The 17,756-nt window shown below is 50.2% G+C and overlaps 1 protein-coding gene across 8 annotated transcripts; it reads right to left on the bottom strand.

Moving 5' to 3' along the window:
* Window positions 1-869: 869 nt before the first annotated feature.
* On the bottom strand, window positions 870-17,654 carry LOC113930148 (sphingomyelin phosphodiesterase 4-like). 8 transcript variants are annotated; one of them, XR_004819565.1, is made up of 13 exons: window positions 17,496-17,652; window positions 15,311-15,394; window positions 13,587-13,673; window positions 12,843-12,985; window positions 12,617-12,692; window positions 11,948-12,056; window positions 11,788-11,840; window positions 11,199-11,350; window positions 9,219-9,351; window positions 7,658-7,736; window positions 5,980-6,075; window positions 4,135-4,182; window positions 1,137-1,230 (listed from the first exon to the last, which is right to left on the bottom strand). XR_004819565.1 is itself a non-coding variant. In XM_035723855.1 (12 exons), the coding sequence occupies exons 1-11, from the start codon at window positions 17,568-17,570 to the stop codon at window positions 6,014-6,016; spliced, it is 1,053 nt and encodes a 350-aa protein (XP_035579748.1). In that variant the 5' UTR covers window positions 17,571-17,652; the 3' UTR covers window positions 1,132-1,230; window positions 5,980-6,013. The 8 variants fall into 8 exon arrangements, 5 of the variants coding, with proteins under 5 accessions (XP_035579746.1, XP_035579748.1, XP_035579750.1 ...); XM_035723855.1 differs by lacking the exon at window positions 4,135-4,182 and having other exon boundaries at window positions 1,132-1,230; XM_035723857.1 differs by lacking the exon at window positions 5,980-6,075 and having other exon boundaries at window positions 1,139-1,230.
* Window positions 17,655-17,756: the final 102 nt, after the last annotated feature.

The following is a 17,756-nucleotide window of genomic DNA, read 5'->3' as shown; positions in this document are numbered from 1 at the left end:
ATGCTCAAAGTCCCGAACTTCCTGATGCCTTACAAGTGAGGATTTTTAAGGGCAAAATTTGGGTCAGGGGTCTCCTGACGCTGTTGATCGGAGGCCTTTGAAATCATGTTCACAGATGATGCTTTGTTACTTGAGGTGGCTTCCTCTGGTCCATGCAATTGCACTCTATCTTGGGAGACTTGGAATCTGAAAAACATATTTCTTAGGGTAGAAATTTCATTAGGTACATCTGGTGATTTTGTGCTTGGGATAGTGCTGATCAGCTGCTTTTAAGTGCCTGTTTGTTCCGTGGGTAAACTACTGGGGTCATGATCCTTTGAATAACTATGCATTCCTATCTCTTGGGCCTACTCCATTCCCTAGCAGGTCGAGCTGTGCTTGCGGAGGGTATGACCTCTAGTGTTCATTCTTTCATCCGAACTAACAAGATGGATGCCAGCTTTATACCCAAAGTCTGCACCCCCTTTCTCGTCCACCCCTTTTCTGGAGCAGAAAGGCCTTTGCCATCCGGCACCTGGGAACCAGGCAGGATTTGATTACTTCTTTAATGTGAACTGGATTTCTGGAGATAAGGGAGTGGAAGGGTATACCCCAGCCTCCCCACACCCCCCAAGAGCTGGGTCGGAGCTCAGTGTCCATTTTGGGGGACTTTGGAACAATTACCCGATTCTTCCGTTCTGTAAAGATTGACTCAACTTTCTTTAGGGTCCAATGTGTATTTATTTCTGAGAAAAGCCGGGTAAGAGGAATTCTGGCATACCCCCCGTTTATCACCCCAATGCAACACCCTTTCTAGTGGTTCCCTAGAGTGTGTTGGAGCAGACTCTTACCTTCTCCTTGGAGAAGAATGGAGAACTCAACCCCTGCAATGGGACACACCAGATAGAGGAGCTGGAATTTTTCTGTAGGCCTTGGGAACATATGAATGGCATGATTAGGTCTGCCCTTAGGCAGCTTTGGCAGCAGGGAGGAGGGAGATGGAAGGAGGTCAGGGGAGAGCCAGGGAAACCAGGAGAAACCTTCCCTGCTTCTTCTCTCCAGGAGAGTGAATCCTTCTATCTTAGCTAAACTGCCATAACAAAACACCACGGACTGGGTAGCTTAAGCACAGACGTTTATTTTTTTCACAGTTCTGAAGGCTAGAAGTGCAAGGTCAAGTTCTGGATGGGTCGATTTCAAGCGAGGGCTCTCTTCTTGACTTGCAGAAGGCCACCTTCTTGCTGTGTCTGCCTACAGGGGCAGGAAGAGAGAGCAAGTTCTCTGGTGTCTCTTCCTATAAGGACACTAATCCTATCAGATCAGGGCCCCACTCTTATGAGCTCATTTAACCTCAATTACCTCCTATCTCCAAATAGGTGGTTAGGGCTTCAACAGAGGAGTTGGGGGGGGTACCCAATTCAGTCTATGGCACCCTCCTTTCTCAGGGCTCCAAACATACCACATGCATAATTTAATTGAAGCCTGCATCACATTTTTATTTTTCAAAGAGATTTATTATTTTAGAGAGAGAGAGAGACCACAAGCAGGGGGAGGGAGACAAGCAGACTTCCCACTGAGCAGGAGTCTGACGTGGGCCTTGATCCCAGGACCCTGAGATCATGACCTGAGCCAAAATCAAGAGTCAGATGTTCAACTGACTGAGCCACCCAGGCACCTCTCACATTTTAAAGTACTATTTATTTTTCTGGTTATGAAAGTAACACATATTCAGAGTAGAAAATGTGGAAAATGAAGAATAACAGGAAAAAAATTAAAATCATTCCCAAACCCACAACTTAGCTAAACATTATTAGCTAAACATTATTAATATGTCAGGTTTTTTTTAGTCTTTTCTCCTGCATACATATACTTATACATGTTTTTTTTACACGATTTGGATCCAACAATATGATTTGTTTTGGTAACAGCTTTCTTGAGATATAATTCACATACTATACAATTCACCCATTTTAAAAAATATTTTTTTTTTATTTTTAAGTAATCTCTGCACCCGATATGCGGCTTGAACTCACAACCCAGAAATCAAGAGTCACATGTTCTACTGACTGAGCCAGCCAGTCACCCCACAATTCACCCATTTAAAGTGGTATACAATCCACTGGCTTGTAGTTTATTCACAGTTGTGCAACCATCACCATAATCAATTTTAGAACATTTTTGTCACCTCCCAAAGAAACCCATGCCCTTTTGCTGTCAACTCCCAGTCCCTCCCATCTCCCCAGCCCTAGGCAACTTTTTTATTTTTTTTTAATTCTTTTTATTTTTTTACGTAATCTCTACACCCAACATAGGGCTCAAACTTACAACCTTGAGATCAAGAGTCACATACTCTACGGACTGAGCCAGCCATGCGCCCCTGCCTTAGACAACTTCTAATCTACTTTCTGTCTCTATAGATTTGCCTATTCTGGACATTTCATATAAACAGAATCATACAATATGTGGTCTTTTGTGAATGCTTTCATTTAGCATAATGTTTTCAAGGTTCTTTCATGTTGTAGCATGATACATTCCTCCTGATACATGATACATTCCTGTAGTAGCATGATACCTTATTCCTTTTTCTCTTTTTTTAGTTTTTTTTTTTTCTTTTTAAGGATTTTATTTATTTGAGAGAGAGAGAATGAGAGACAGAGCATGAGAGAGGGGAGGGTCAGAGGGAGAAGCAGACTCCCCACTGAGCTGGGAGCCAAATGCGGGACTCGATCCCAGGACTCCAGGATCATGACCTGAGCCGAAGGCAGTCGCTTAACCAACCGAGTCCCCCAGGCGCCCCCTTATTCCTTTTTCTTGTAAACAGCCTTATTGAGCTATAATTCACATACTATACAGTTCACCTATTTAAACTGTACAATTCAGGGGCACCTGGGTGGCTCAGTCAGTTGAGCGTCTGACTCTTATTTTTAGTTCAGGTCATGATCTCAAGGTCGTGAGATCAAGCCCCATGCCTGGCTGCGCGCTCAGCAGGGAGTCTGCTTGAGATTCTCTCTCCCTCTCCCTGTGTCCCTCCCCACCTCTAAAATAAATAAACAAATCTTTAAAAAAAAAACCAGTGTACAATAACTAATTTTGGTATATTCAGATTTGTGCAACCATTACCACAATCAATTTTAGAACACTTTCATCACCCCAAATTTCATGCCTTTTTATGGCCAAATTGTACGGGGTGTTCCATTGTATGGGTATACCATATTTTATTTATCCATTTATCAGTTGGTGGACATTTGTACTTTGTGGATATTATGAATAAAGCTGTGAACATCTGTGTGCAAGTTTTTGTGTGAACATATGTTTTCATTTCTCTATGACCGGAATTGCTGGGTCTATGATAAACTACATGTTTAATCTTTTGAGGAACTACTAACCAAACCATGTGATTTTTTTATCTTGATTTTCTCACTTAACATTAATCATGTGCATTTTCATAAATTATTAAATGTTCTTTGAACACTTGGCTTTTAATGTTTGCAGACTTCCAAATCTTAGTTAACCCCTGTTAGTGGGCATTTAGATTATTTCCAATTTTCATGTTATAAACAGCATTTCGGTGAACATCTTTGGGCATTAATCTTTTTATGCAGCTCTGGTTATTTCTGCAGATCAGATGAATTAGACCATTGAATCAAAGAGCACAGGCAGTTTTAAGGCTTTTGGTGCATAATGATAAATTGCCTCCCAGAAAAGTTGTGTCAGTTTGCATTCTGGCAAGTTGAGTTTGTACTTTCATTGTCTCCTGAGGTCACCAAAGCTGGGACTTTGGACATTTCTGACCCCAATTTGTAGCACATAGTAGAAGTTACACAAGTTAGTGTGAGCGAAGGAAGACCCAGTCTCTGCATTAACAGGAGCCATGGGATGGAGAGGAGGGTACAGGGTCTGAGACTCCATCAAGACAGGTTCCATAGGACTTACCACCCGGTTGACATGGGGACTCACTGCAGACTCAAGTGATAATAAGGCATCGTGAGGCCAAGAACCCTCGACGTCGAAGTGGCCAATGTGAGATGAGGAAGCCACCCACCACAGTCACTTAGGGACAGACGCTGGTAGGGATGGGGTGAAGACTGGCAGTAACTCTTTTCTATACTCTACTCTGTGGGCAGCAGTCTTTACATGGAGTGCTGGAAGAAGTACCTTCACTGAGCTGGCGAGGTCATCAAACTCTCCGTCCACTTGGATCTCCTGAGGAGAAACCCATTACAAGGCAGTACATTATCACTGTCTGAGAACGTCACTGTTTTTCACTTATACACACAAGGTTTTGAAGAACACCTTAGGGCCACTTCTCTCCTATGGATGACAATGTCATTACTCCCAAACCATTAAAATAGAGAAGAGAAGTGACTCCAGGGGAGCTCCTTGGGGCCTGCACTATTTCTTGATCTGGGGGCTGGTTGCATAGGTGTGTTCTGTCTGTGGAAATTCACAGCCCTAACCCATGTGCACTTTTCAGCATAGACGTTATTCCTCAATAATAGGAGTCAGGGGAAGAATGCTAGCACTAATGGGATCTTTCTCTACACAGGCCTTTCCTGTGGGGTCTGCTAGCTCATCCCCTCTTTGCAATGAGCCTGGCTGGAAGATTTTAGCCCCGTTTCACCTGAAGACAAAGCTGAAACCTGGGAAGGGTTTTACATGAACTGTCAGGATTCAGAAGCATTTCCCTTAGGGGTGCCTAGGTGGCTCAGTCGCTTAAGCGTTTGCTTTCAGCTCAGGTCATGATCCCAGAGTCCTGGATCAAAGCCTGAGTTGGGCTCCCTGCTCCGCGGAGAGACTGCTTTTCCCTCTCCCTCTGCCTGCTGCTCCACCTGCTTGTGCTCTCTCTCTCTCTGTCAAATAAATAAACAAAATCTTTAAAAAAAAAAAAAGTATTTCCCTTAAAGCTGAGGAGAAAATCTAGGCTGGGGAGATTAGACTAATAACAGCTAAGGAACAGGAAATTAGTACATTGCATCTAGTGTTATTCTTGAATTCAGAAGATGCCATGTTGATGACTCAGGATTTGGTCCCAGGCCTGTCTGATTCTCACCTCTGTTTCCACTAGATTAAAAGCTCCTGATAATAACCATAGGTCATATTGAATAAGCACATAGTTTTGCAGAAGAGTTTTATATATCATTCCTTTATTTTTTAAAAATATTTAAGTAATTTCTGCACCCAATGTGGGACTCAAACCCACAACTCTGAGATCAAGAGTCACATGCTCTTCCCACTGAGCCAGCCAGGTGCCCCCCCCCCCCCCGCCCACCTTTTTTAATGATAGAAGCCAATGTTAACAGGAATTCTCAGAGCAGGAGGAACAAGGTCAAGGCAAACTAATCTCTAGCTTTGGAGCTGTAGAAACTGGGCAGGCAGAAGGAAGCAATAAGCCTGAAGGATTGGAACTGTAAAAAACATGTCTCTGGAAGGGTTTTGACTTAAATCTGGGTTGACATCGACCAGGGTTAGAATAAGCAGTGATTTGTGACTAGACTTCCTTTCAATAACTCATATTTGGGGATTCTCTCCTTAATGTTTAACTGCTTTTAATTTTCTATATCAAAAAGGCACAATTGAATGAAAAGGAGTCTTAATCTCCCTCAAGGCCACATGAGTGAATCTTCCAGCACCATGATCCGCCTGCAGACAGAACAGGCCAGGGGGTGGGGCGGGGCCGCCTTGCAAGTACTGAACCTGCAAATCCAAACATCAGTGAACAGCGAGCTTTGTGTCCTCTGAGCCACCTAGTCTCTCTCAGCCAATGAAGAACCCAGGCAGGGGTTGGAGGTGAGACCATGGCGGGACCCCCCAGTCAGGAGTGGGAATAGAGCCAGAGTGGCCCTGTGACCTTACAGTCCGGCCTGGGGTGGGACTCAGACTCAGCCATGTTAAGTATCTGGGCAGGGCACTCTATTTCTCTCATCCCCACTTTCTTCCTCTAACTGATAACTCATGGAGCTGTGGGGAGGATCACAGATGAGATTTATGAAGAGCTCTTACAGAGAAATCTAGGAGTTCTAGGGCAGACATTGGATTATCCCGGACAGACTTTAGAACTCCAAAGCAGCCTTCGCCTCGCATGGGATTCCTGGACATCTGAGAAACACACACACAATTGAGAAAAACCGAGCCCCAGGGAGGCTCATGGAACATCTCCAAAGGGAGGGAGGGATTCTTCATGTCTGCTGAGTGGCTCGGGACAGCCCCACTGTCTCAGCTCAGAAGTTGTCTCCACTGACAGAATGCCCTTGGTGAGCCTGTGGGGCCAGGGAAGAGAGGAAGAGAAGAAACACTGGCTGAGCACCCCACCACCACCATGCCCAACTCTGTGCTGGGTGCCAAAGATACAGACACACAGGGCACATCCCTGTCCTTAAAGAGCCCACCCATCATGGGGAAGAGAGGGAAAGGAAACATCATGAAAATGCAGTGCAATGAGAGTGTGCATCAGCTCTCCTTGGGAGGTAAAAGTTAGGCAGGGGATAAAATACCGGCCCTGAGCTTTACAGGTGAGGTGCGCAGAGCTGGGTATTTCCGCAAGAAGAGCAGGAGAAGCAAAACAGAGAAGAGAGAATGCACCATGTGCAGAAAATTCAGAGCAGCTTGGGGTGACAGAATGAGCTTCACAGGTGGCAGGCAGAGGGATTATGGCAGAGCCCGGAGCCCAATGTGTAGTGAATGACATACTACTAAGCTTGGATTTATCCAGAGGGGAGCCTCTGACAGGTTTAAAGCAAGGGGGGACATGAGCATGTTTCTGGTTTAGAAAGATCACCTGGTAGGTAGGAAAGAAGGGCCAGAGATGGGAAACTAGCAGGTCCACAGAACTTGAGGGGAAGTGAGAAGGAGGAGCAGGAAGCCTGCAAACTCTGCAGGAAGTCAGATGAAGGATGGAAGGCATGGGAAAGAGAGGGAGGGGTGACTCCATGAGGAGGTCCCCCCGCCCCCCACCCACGGGGACAGCCCTTAGAGAGAGATGATGTCTTCAGGTTGTGCTTTGTGCCCATGGGACATCCAGGGGACCATCCAACAGGTGGCTGGAAATGGGGATCCAAAGCTTAAGAGAGGTCTGGGTTGCAGCAAGGGGCAGGGGTGGAGGAGTGGGTGGGAGAGGAGCGAGCCTCAGGCTGGGGATGGGAGGGCTACACGAGGCTCCCCTGCCAGTTGAAGGAGCTGAGAGCCAGGCAGGGCTGGATGCCCCTGGACCTGGCAGTACTGTCCTCTGAGCACTTGCTGTTGGCACAGTGGCCCTCACAGGCCTGCTCCACCCCCGGTTGCACCCTCCCTTCTCTGTCCTCTGCTCTCAGCCTAGCCCACTGGCAACCCTGAAGGAAGGGAACTCCTAGTGTGCACACGAGACCTCGGGTAGGTCTGAGAATGGCCAACAGTACACCTGGGCTGACCGGGTGGTCTGAGAAAAAGGAAGGACAGCTGGGAGGTGGGGTGACGCTGCTGGGAGAGAAGGAAGGGTAAGGGAGGAGTCTGAAGTATATGGGTCAGGCCAGAGATGGGTGAGTGAATGGCAAGGGAAAGAAGTGGTCACAAGAGGAAGCAGGAGGCCCCCGCCCTTATCTGGGCTCCAGAATCTGTGTACCCCACTGCCACTGGAGTGATGTGGCGGGGGAGGGATCTGTGTGGATATGTACAGGGGTGCCTCTCCCATCAGGCTAGCACTCACAACTAGAATCCTCAGCGTCTGGTTGACCCGGAGGCCCAGGCCCAGGCTCAAGGCTCCCACTGCAGAGATGCGGTTGTTGCTGCAACAGAGAGACAGGAGCATTTTGCTACCTTCCGAGCAGCTGTGCAGGTGCATCCACCTGGGTGGGCTTCATGTTCCAGCCTCCACTGATGCTCCAGGGACCCTGGGCAGGTCAGTATGTAAAGGTTGGACAGTGACCCTGGAGGGTCCCGGCGTTCAGGGAGAACACTCGGCAAACATACCTAGAGCACCCCTACCCCCAGTGGAGGCCAGCTGCTGTTCCCAGGCCCTCCCACATGTTCCACGTCAGCAGCACCCCATTCCTATCACCATGACAGCATCTGTTCTGGAAACCACCCAGCTCCATCCTCATGTCCTCTCCTCCTGCTTCTCTAGATGGACCTAAACTCTGGCCCCAGTACCTCTCTTGGCCACTTTATCTCAGAGCCATTAAACTTCTGTTTAATGGGTAGTTTGTTTTACAAGATGAGGAAGTTCTGGAGATTCCTTCCCCAACAACATGAATATATGTAATTCTACTCAACTGCATACTTTGATGGTAAACTTTATGTTATGTGTATTTTACCTCAATTCAAAGAAATTTTTTCCTCAATAATTAAAAAAAAAGAGTGAGCATTAGCGTTCTGGTCCAGAAAGCAACCCTCCAGCATTTCTGCCCCATAAGCCCATGTCCTGGCCACAGGCCCTCCTCATGGGCTGGCACAGCCCAGAATCCACATTAGCTGGGGGCACCTGAAGCACCAGGGCCCCTCTGCGAACAGGGAGGCTGAGTCCAGCCATCCAATCTCCCGGTGCGGTCTCAACAACGACACGGAGACCGCTGAAAGTGCAACAGCCCATACACCAAGAGTTATGTACGAGGCACGAGGGACAGAACCCCATCTTATCCATGTGTCAGGCTGTCAGTAAGTGATGCTCGTGGCTACCAATTCCGCCCCGGCGTCGAGAACCAGCTGAACCTCTCCAAGGTGCATTTGGAGAGACAGCCTGGCCTGGGAGGGAGCCAGCCCAAGCCTGCATGAGAGGCTGGAGCCTGCACGAGGGCAGACAAGGGGCCCTACCACCTCCCATGTGGATCCCCCAACCCGGAAGGGATAGGGGCTGCCAGCCAAGCAAGGTTAGAGGCTTTGTAAGCCTTTTCTGGCCAGTGTTATAAAAACACTACTGGGGCAGGGGCTCAATATCCACCCAAATGAGGAGGATCACAGGAAACCTTTCCAGCATTGTGGGAGCAGGTCGGAGACGTGCGGTGTGGGGCAAGCCTGCACGCACACGGGTCCAGTGGAAACTGAGCAGCACTCACACCACCACGACACAAAACCCCACAGTGAATCCTGGGATGAACAGCACTGCCAATGACATCAGGTTAGACAGGAGGGCACGTCACAGCAGGAAAACACCAACAATTTAGAAGCACTCTCAGGCTGAGGGCAGTGTTTAGGCCTCTGCCCCCTGGGGCGGAAGGTGATCGGGCAGTTTATTTTGAAACAGAAGACGAGAAGGGTTTCCTCACTCTCACCTGGAGTAGAGTTTCAGACCTCCAGATCTCATGGGATGCAGGGTCTGCGTTCACAGACGTCTGATGAGAGATGTGTCGCTTCAGGAGGCTGGTGTGGTGGAGGCCATAGGAAGCGAAGGGCATGGCTGGCGTCCTGAGGGACACACAGAAACAGGCCTCCGTTAGGGGGTCCTGCCGGCACAACCAGGGGCAATATGAACGGGAACATCGGTGGCAACTGTAACCATTACCACCTGCTGAATCACAGGACCGCCCCCAAATCCACCTCCCTACTGCAGAGCGTGCACTGGTCAACGTAAGGGATGAAAGCACACAACCACCCTTAGGCAACCATCCTATTAATAACTGATTTGGCTGGCGATAATCAAGAGACACTAACACCACTGATAATTACATAGTTTCAATGTATCTTCCCAAAAAATCCCTCTTGCTAATTAACTTGGCACAAAGTACCCATTTAATTTTACAGTAGGAAAACCTAGCCAACACCCCCCTGGCCCAGTGATCAAGACAATGTCACCAGCACACAGACTCCATGGCCGCTGGGCCTAATCGCTAGGAAACACCAGAGAACTCGCGATAAGGGCATTCTGCACACCCCTGGGCTGCACCAGTCCAAAGCATCAAGGTCAGGAAAGATGGGAACCCGGAGGGACTGTTCCACACTGAAGGGGGACCAGAGGTAACTGCACGCAGCGAGTGAGCCTGAGCTGGATCCCAGCCAGGTGGCAGACGTTAGTGGGGTAGCTAGGGCAGCCCGGGTGGGGTCTGAGGATGAGACGGTGGCCTGGCAGCGATACCGATTTCCTGATTCAGATAAAAGTGCAGTGGCTGTGTAGGAGAAGGCACTTGCTTTTAGGAAATACACTCCAAAACATTAAAAAATAGCAGGTGTTGTGTCCATAACCTACTCAAATGGCCTGGAAAAAACATGTACAGATAAACAGAATAAAACAATTCAGAAAAGTAGAAGAAGGATCTATGCAAGTTTTTTGTTATTCATGGCAAGTTTTAAGTCTGAAATTCTAGGTTAAAATAAGCCAACACAACTGGGCCCGGAAAACAGCCTGGCACCTGAAACCTGCCTCTGACAGGGCGTGAAGCTGGCCAGCCCGGGTCCTTCTCGGCCATAGCATTACCAATGTCTGTGCAGCCTCTCCCCACTTGCACGCCCCCACCTCCTCCTTTCAATCCCCTTTCCTCGGGGGCATTCCTGTGCCAGCAGGAAAGACCCCACCTCCCAGGGAAGAAGGTGCACCAGCAAGGTTGAGGAGGGTGAGGAACATGGGTGGCAGTTCCCGGGTCACAAGTGTCTCCTGGGGAGAGGCGGCCAATCGGCCCCTGGCTAAAGGCCTCAGTTCACCCTCAGGCTGAGGCTGGCTGCACACTCCCTTCCTGCACGGTCTAGCCACAGCCCAGCCTGCTTGGATTGGCACAAAAGGCTCTATACCCCAGGACCTCTGGCTCAGGCCAAGACCTCGTCCGGCAGCCTACACAGATTCCTCCTGCTCTTACTCCTCCTCACATCAGCCCTGCTGTGGCCTGCCTACAGGCCCTTTCCCTCCAGCACCACCTGCCCAGTGCGACCGATCAGCTCTGGTAACATCACTCTGAAACCCCCGCCACCGCTTCTGTGTGGGACTTGGATGCCACATGTAGGGAGGGCTGCTATGGGCAGAACACAGCCCACTCCCAAACCAAAGCCAGGCCTTGTCCATGGGGCCACAGGACCTGCTCACTGCAAACCCAGCCCCAGACATCCTCCTCACCCCCGCCCTCCGGTCTGTGCCAGGGCAGCTGGGGTTGGGGGATCTCAGGCCTAAGAAACATTGGGGCACCCGGGACAAAGAGTGGCACTACTGTCCCTGTGAGCAATGCCCACTGCCCAGGCCACTCCCCTGTGGAAGGGCCAGACTTTACAGGCTAGCTGCAGGGATGGGCCGCCCTAGGCCAAGAGCCAGGGCAGCCAGAGAGCCTTACCTGGGAGCTGGTGAGGGGCTGGGCCCCCCGGGACTGGAGGAGAGCGGCGGGAGCACACTGCCTTCTGTGGGCAGGAACCATGACAGGTACCTGTCCACGAGGATGAAATAGGCACAGTCTGAAGTTCGTATGTGGAGAGCCCCAGGGAGTGGCTGGAAAAGCAAATCCGCATCGGTGTGTGGCTCTGTGTGCCGTCCCCTGGCTGCAGACCCCAGCAGCCTCAGGGCTCAAATCAACGAGCCCTGGGACATGGGCCACATCCCAGGGGCCTGACCACAAGCACCCAGGGTAGTACCGGGAGACAAGTTCCCACCACAGGGGGCCTGACTAGATCCCAGAGTCCTTTTTAGCATGCAACCCCTTCCCACAGGAAGCCCCCCAACTACCACTCGGGGTGCCCAGGTCAAGTGTGCCCACCGGCCTGTCATCCTGAGTGAGGATGGCTTGAGCAGCAAAGGCTGGAAGAGGATGCAGAGGGCAAGCCAGAGAAATTCGAAAAGACATGGACGATAAAGGAAGTCCTAGGCCACAGCCCCCACCCTCCACAGGGGTTTTGGTAAAAAGCTGCTCAGGGGCACCCCTCCTGTACCTTTTGAGTGATGAGGCTCAAAGCAAAGAAGAACATGTAGTACTCGAACGGATCTGATGGCAGCGTCAGGGGGCAAACGGGCAGGGCTACTGGGCCACCCCCAGCACTGTGTCCCGGCCCCCCATGGCCTCCCCAGCCCCGCGGGGCTGACAAAGGATACTGAGGGCCAAGTTCAGGCCGAGGCCCCCCGTCGGGGGGAACTGGACCTTGTTGTGGTACAGAGGGCTGTCAGGGAGCACACGCTCCTGGATGGACGCCTTCACAGGGCCCTGTGGAGACAGGGAGTTGGGTTTGCGGGCAGGCTCCGCAGGGTGCCCCCGTGCGGTGCAGCCTTTGGGAAGGGCTGCTGCGGAGGCGACCAGCACACGGACCCTGCCTGGGGGAGCACTGCTGTCCTCTGGGTAGCGCTGGAGCAAGAGGGCCTCCACTCAGAATCGCTCACACTATCCTCAGGAAGATCCCCAAACAGCAAGGGCAGCAGCTGTGTGTTTCTGAGCCTCGTCAAGGGCTTCAGGCTCCCCCATCTCCTTTGCTTCCGATATCCACCAAGCAAATCACCCCTCAATTTACCACTGAAGGACTGGAAACTCAGAAAAACAGAGCAACTGGTCACACAGCCCTGCCTGCCACTCAGCCAGGAACAAACCAGGTCACATAGTGCCTTCTCCATGAGCAGAGTTGGGAATGATGCCTCCTGGACCCTGAGCAGACACCATGGCGTTCTCTTGCCCATGGCTGCAGCCCCCAAGCCCTGCCCAGCACCCACCACCGCAGCTGCTGTGCAGGGCGCTCTGCCCTGAGCACGACGCTCACCCCACGGCTTACTTACAGGCAGGTAGGAGACAGGAAAGTCAAACTTATAATCTTCAGCCTGAAGCTTATAAACCAACTTCATCATTGGGCCACTGAACATGAAATTAAATCAACAAAAACAAAGCAATGAACTGTAAACCATCTTGCTTTGACTGTTTCTTAACTTTGAGAAATATAGTGCTTTAAGAATGCGATCACCATGAGGAAACATCCAGCCCCTCTCAGGTGACAAACCTACCTACCCAGGGTCTAGAAATTCCATCGCAATGCTGTATTCCACAGGACTCATGCGTCCCTGTAAGTAGCGGAGGTTCCAGCCGACAAGGACACCGTCCAGGCTGCCAAAAATGCTCTCCACCAGCCATGGGAAGATGGCATGCAGCTCCTGAAACGGTGTTTGGGGGGATGGCTTTGACCAGTGCCCATTGCTGGGCTGTGTGCCATGGGGGCCTCCTGCCCAGTCCAGCGCTACACCCCAAGTTGTCCACCTCCTTCACTGAGTGTGTACACATGAACTGGAAATTTCCAGGGTGAGAATCTTTGTCCAGGCTGGCTTCCTGGGCTACACTTTACTACTTGATAATTCTGGGTATGGCTTAAATAAAATATATATTTTCAGTGTGAAAACCAGGGTTTCTCAATCTTTTGGGCTGGACACGTCTTTGTTGGGTTGGATTGTCCTGTGCAATTTGGGAAAGTTACCAGCATCACTGGCCTCTACCTACTCGATGCCTGTAACACCCTCTCCTGTGTGACAGCCAAAAATGTCTCTAGACATCGCCAAGTGTCCCATGCAGGACAGAAGCACCTGTGGCTGAGAACCCCTGGTTTACATGTTGACATGTTTAAATGTGTCCATAAATGTGTCCGACACTAGGTCAGGCCTCTTTGCAGGGCAGTGCTCAGAGTTGGGAATCAGGGGCTGTGAGAATGTTTTTCAAAGACTATGTGAGACATGCCCTAAAGAGATGCGAGCAGAACTGTACCTTTGCTGGAAAATCCTCTATGACTTTAACCAAGTCTTGGCACCGCTGTGCAAAGGGCTTATTTATAGAGTCAGCTTTCAGGCTAGCCTAGAAGATAGAACAAACCAAAAAAAAAAGTCATGAGCATATTTACCTGGCAGCTGTTTTCTGGCTCAAATCAAAACAGAAACCCAAGTGATAGGTAGGAGTCAGACACGCCATGGGCATGGCTCCCCAGCATCTCGTGCATCAGGTCATGCGTGTGTCAGTGGCCTAAAGGATGCAACTAGGAGAGGCGGGGGTCCTTTGCTCTCCAGACAGCCAACTCTCAGGCTTCTTCCCTGCACCCTCTGTCAGGCATCCCCAGTTACGGCAGGGTACTACACATTTTCACGACAGAAGTGACTTCCACCCAATCCAGAGCAGGGGGTCAGCTCCAGGGTCAGCCCCGCAGCCAGAAGAGGACCCTTATTGTGTGGGGCACCCCTCACAGACCACAGAGTACTCCCTGAGTGTATACACACGAACTGGAAATTTCCCTGTGATGACCACCCGTGATGACACCACTGTGATCATCAGTGAGGATGCCCAACAAAACAAGGGAGACAGCAGAAGCCCTCTTAACCAAGCTCTCCTCTGTTCAGGAGATAACGAGCCAAATGAATTCATTATCTCAAGAAACAAGGCAGGCTAGAAATGACAGATGGCTTTAACCAAATGTCGACACTAATCATGAAGGCGATGGATAAGCCAGGGAACATTCAAGACAAGAATGAAGGAAATCTACCCAAGGTCGTGGGGTGTGGATTAAGATCAGGAGGAAATGCCAGAATTTGAACCAAGAGGGCTTTGCCCAAGGCTATCTAAGGCCTCAGCCACCTCCAAATGAGGGTGGTGTCTCAAGCAGAGATAAAGATCTGGGCTGTTGCAGCCACGCACTGTGGGAAGGTTCCCTGCATGCCTGGCCTCTACCCACTGAATGCCAGTAGCACCGCATGTGTTGGCTCTAGAAGGGGCACCAAGGAAGGATGTCCTTCTGAATAAACGTTTACAAAAAGTATCTTCTGGGAACTGAAATAAAGAATCCTCACACCATGGCTATCTGCCTCACATGTAATTTCCCGGCATCATGTTTAATACTGAGAGTGCAGTCCTGCCAATTTCCAATGATGACAGTTACGATTATTAGAATACCCCGGGAAGTGTGTAAAGACATACAAGATGTGGAAATTCTGATGTATATCCTTTCAAAAGTAGTGAAAATGGATTTGAATCAACTTACCTTGTAGGTGAGAAACTCATCTTGTAGATGAGAAAACCAGGGCTCAGGGGTTCAAGTAAACCCAATGTCCTACACCGGAAGGGGCCAGGGTCAAGTCTAAGGATTCTAACCCCCAGGCCAACTTCCTTCACATGCCCTCAAAAAAACCCCAGCAGAGGGGCACCTGGGTGGCTCAGATGGTTAAGCGTCTACCTTCGGCTCAGGTCGTGATCTCAGGGTCCTGGGATCGAGTCCCACATCGGGCTCCTTGCTTAGCAAGAAGCCTGCTTCTCCCTCTGCCTGCCACTCCCCCCGCTTATACTCTCCCCCTCTCTCTCTCTGGCAAATAAATAAATAAATAAAATCTTTGAGGGGGGGGAAAAAAAACCCCAACAGAAAGTTCAGGTCAGGGGAAAGAACTCGCAAGTCCCTGAGCTGTAGACCAATCATCATGCTGACATTCCCACAGGCAGCTGGTACTTACCAGCAGAAAGCTGGGCTGCTGCAGGTGAGGGAACGCCATAGCAGCCTCCTGGGGGCCGCTGACAACGGCCGTCTTAGGAAACCACTGTGAAAAAACAAAGGCGACATCTCAACATCTGCCACACAGCGGATTATATTGCCTTACAACGCCCAGGGGAGTATTTGTATAATTCAATACACTCTGCACTGCCGAATTCCATGTTTTATAGAAATGCCGGTCTGATGCAGTCTGCAATGGCCAGCTTCAGAGCCAAGTGTGCAGTGGCGAATCCTTGGTAACGCTTGTACAGCACTTGCTGGGTGCCCGCTTCTAAGGACCCTCTGTATAGCTCCTCATTTAATCCTCAGGGGTAGGCAGAATTTTAAAGATAGCCCTCCAAGATTCCTATCCTTGGGTATTCAATCAAATGCTCATCTAGGTATTATGAAGGAATTTTGCAGATATGACTGAAGTCTCAAGGGGGCGGACCATAAGATACAGAGCAGTTCCAGCTGCCGGCCAGTAAGGAAACGGGGACCTTAGTTCTACAACCCGAAGGAACTGGATTCTGCCAGCAACTTGAATAAACTTGGAAAAAGATTCTTTCCGAGGGCTTCTAGGTAAGAACAAAGCCAACCAACACCTTGATTTCAGTCTTGTGATATCCTAAGCAGAGAACCCACTGGAGCCTGCGTAGACTTCTGGACTATAAACTCTGAAATAATAAGTGGATGCAGTTTTAAGCTGCTAAGTTTGTTAAGGAAAAATAGAAAACATATATCCTCACAACAATCCTGTGAGGTCAATACAGATAAAAAGAAGTGGAAGCAGAGAGGAGATAAGCACTTGCCCTCACTTGGCTGGTAAATGGCAGAGCCAAGATCCTAATACACAGACCTCTGAACACATCTTCCAGAGAGACAGGTATGTCACCTGTGCTCTATGAGAATGAATGGAATGAATGGAGGGGATGAGCAAGCTCAGCCGAGGGAGCTTTTGAACAAGCCATCAGAAAATCAGGAGCAACTCTCTAGATTCCTCTCTCTCTCTCCACCCAGGTCAGAAACTGAAAATAGCCAGATGTGGACTGAACAGAAAGGGAGCCTGCCTAGTCCCACTGACGATGCCTTCCTGGCACAGCTCTGCCCACAGCATGAGTAAGGGTGCTGAGGTGGCAAACAGAAGTGTATGTGGATGAGGAAAGACTAGGCGCAAGGAAGCTGTGAGGCAGTGGAGGAGTTGAGAGGAGATGTGAATCCCTGCCTCTTGACAATAGAAACACCTCCAGGGTTTTTTCAATTCTCTGCATGACACTAGCTATCAAATTCAGTTTTAAGGAAGACCTCAAAGGCCTCAGTCCTGAACCACTGTGATTAAAATGACCAAAGCAAAATAACCAAAGCAGCATAAAATCCTGGCCTGTTTGCAAAGGGCAAAGCTTTAGAGATGATGAGGTGGAAGTACCTCCTTGTTCAGAGGAAGCCTGCACTGGCATCAGCTCAGGACTGAGGCCCAGAGGCGCCAAAGCAAAGAGTCTTTCCGAGAGAGGGCAGTGTCTCCTAAGGCCCTGTTCTCTAATCCTACCCCAGCCAGGCTCCTCCATCACACCCTTCTCCACTATGTACACCAAGTGTTCCCTTCATCCGCCACTTTACAGCCACTTTCTTCAGTGGGTCCTTCGGATCTTTTGAGGTTTCTTCTCAGAGTAGCAACGCCAATCATGCCAAGCAAATCACATTACTGCCAAGGCCTCCCTCTGGCTGCGCTCTGAGAAGCAGAGAATGCTCCCATTTGCTGCTCACAACTGCCCTGTAAGTGAGCATCGGGATCTCCATATTACAGATGAAGAAACTGAGGCTCAGGAAGGTCGGCCCACACAGGGAAGATGAGTCGGGTGAGAATCCACACCCGGCTCTTCCTCCCACACAGCTTGTTGAGCCTAAGGCCCAACTTCAACTCGAATCTCTCCTTCCGCCAACTCGTTCAACGAACGTAAACCGGGCACCCACCAGGACGGGGTGTGCGAGGCGCGCGAGAGGGTGGCATGAAGGCGCAGTCGGGCCCTCGGTTTCCCAGCCGGCCGGCCAGACAAGGGGCACACACACCAACGCCCGGCCCGAGGCCTGGCTCGTTCAGGAACGGAGATGGCTTCGGCGGAGGTTCGGGGGGACATAAGACCGTCCCGCACACGGCTCCCAACACTCACCTGTGGGACCCATGAAGTCGCTCGCCTAAGGGACGAAGACCGCCATTCGGCTACCCGGCACCGAAATGTCGTCATCAAGCTGCGCCTGGCGTCACGCCTCCCCTGGCCTGGCGGGAAACACACCACCAACTCGGCCCGCAATTATCTCAAAAGGCGCGTGCGCAAAGTGAAGGCCGGCCGGGTTTATGGGTTACATCTCTGAAGGCGCGTGCGCAGTGGGGGCAGCAGCGTCCCTTAACCCTGAGTTCTTGGACTGTAGGA

This window comes from Zalophus californianus, chromosome 14, assembly GCF_009762305.2.
Source record: "Zalophus californianus isolate mZalCal1 chromosome 14, mZalCal1.pri.v2, whole genome shotgun sequence".
Lineage (NCBI taxonomy): Eukaryota > Metazoa > Chordata > Mammalia > Carnivora > Otariidae > Zalophus > Zalophus californianus.
This window is presented reverse-complemented; position numbering and strand designations above follow the sequence as displayed.

Coding starts and splice junctions, on each gene's coding strand:
- LOC113930148 (XM_035723853.1), bottom strand. CDS start 17,570: ATGACGACATTTCGGTGCCGGGTAGCCGAATGGCGGTCTTCGTCCCTT. Junction 12,057..12,616: donor TTCCTGTCTCCTACCTGCCT/GTAAGTAAGCCG, acceptor CTGTCTCCACAG/GGCCCTGTGAAGGCGTCCAT. Junction 11,351..11,787: donor TGAGCCTCATCACTCAAAAG/GTACAGGAGGGG, acceptor TTGCTTTTCCAG/CCACTCCCTGGGGCTCTCCA.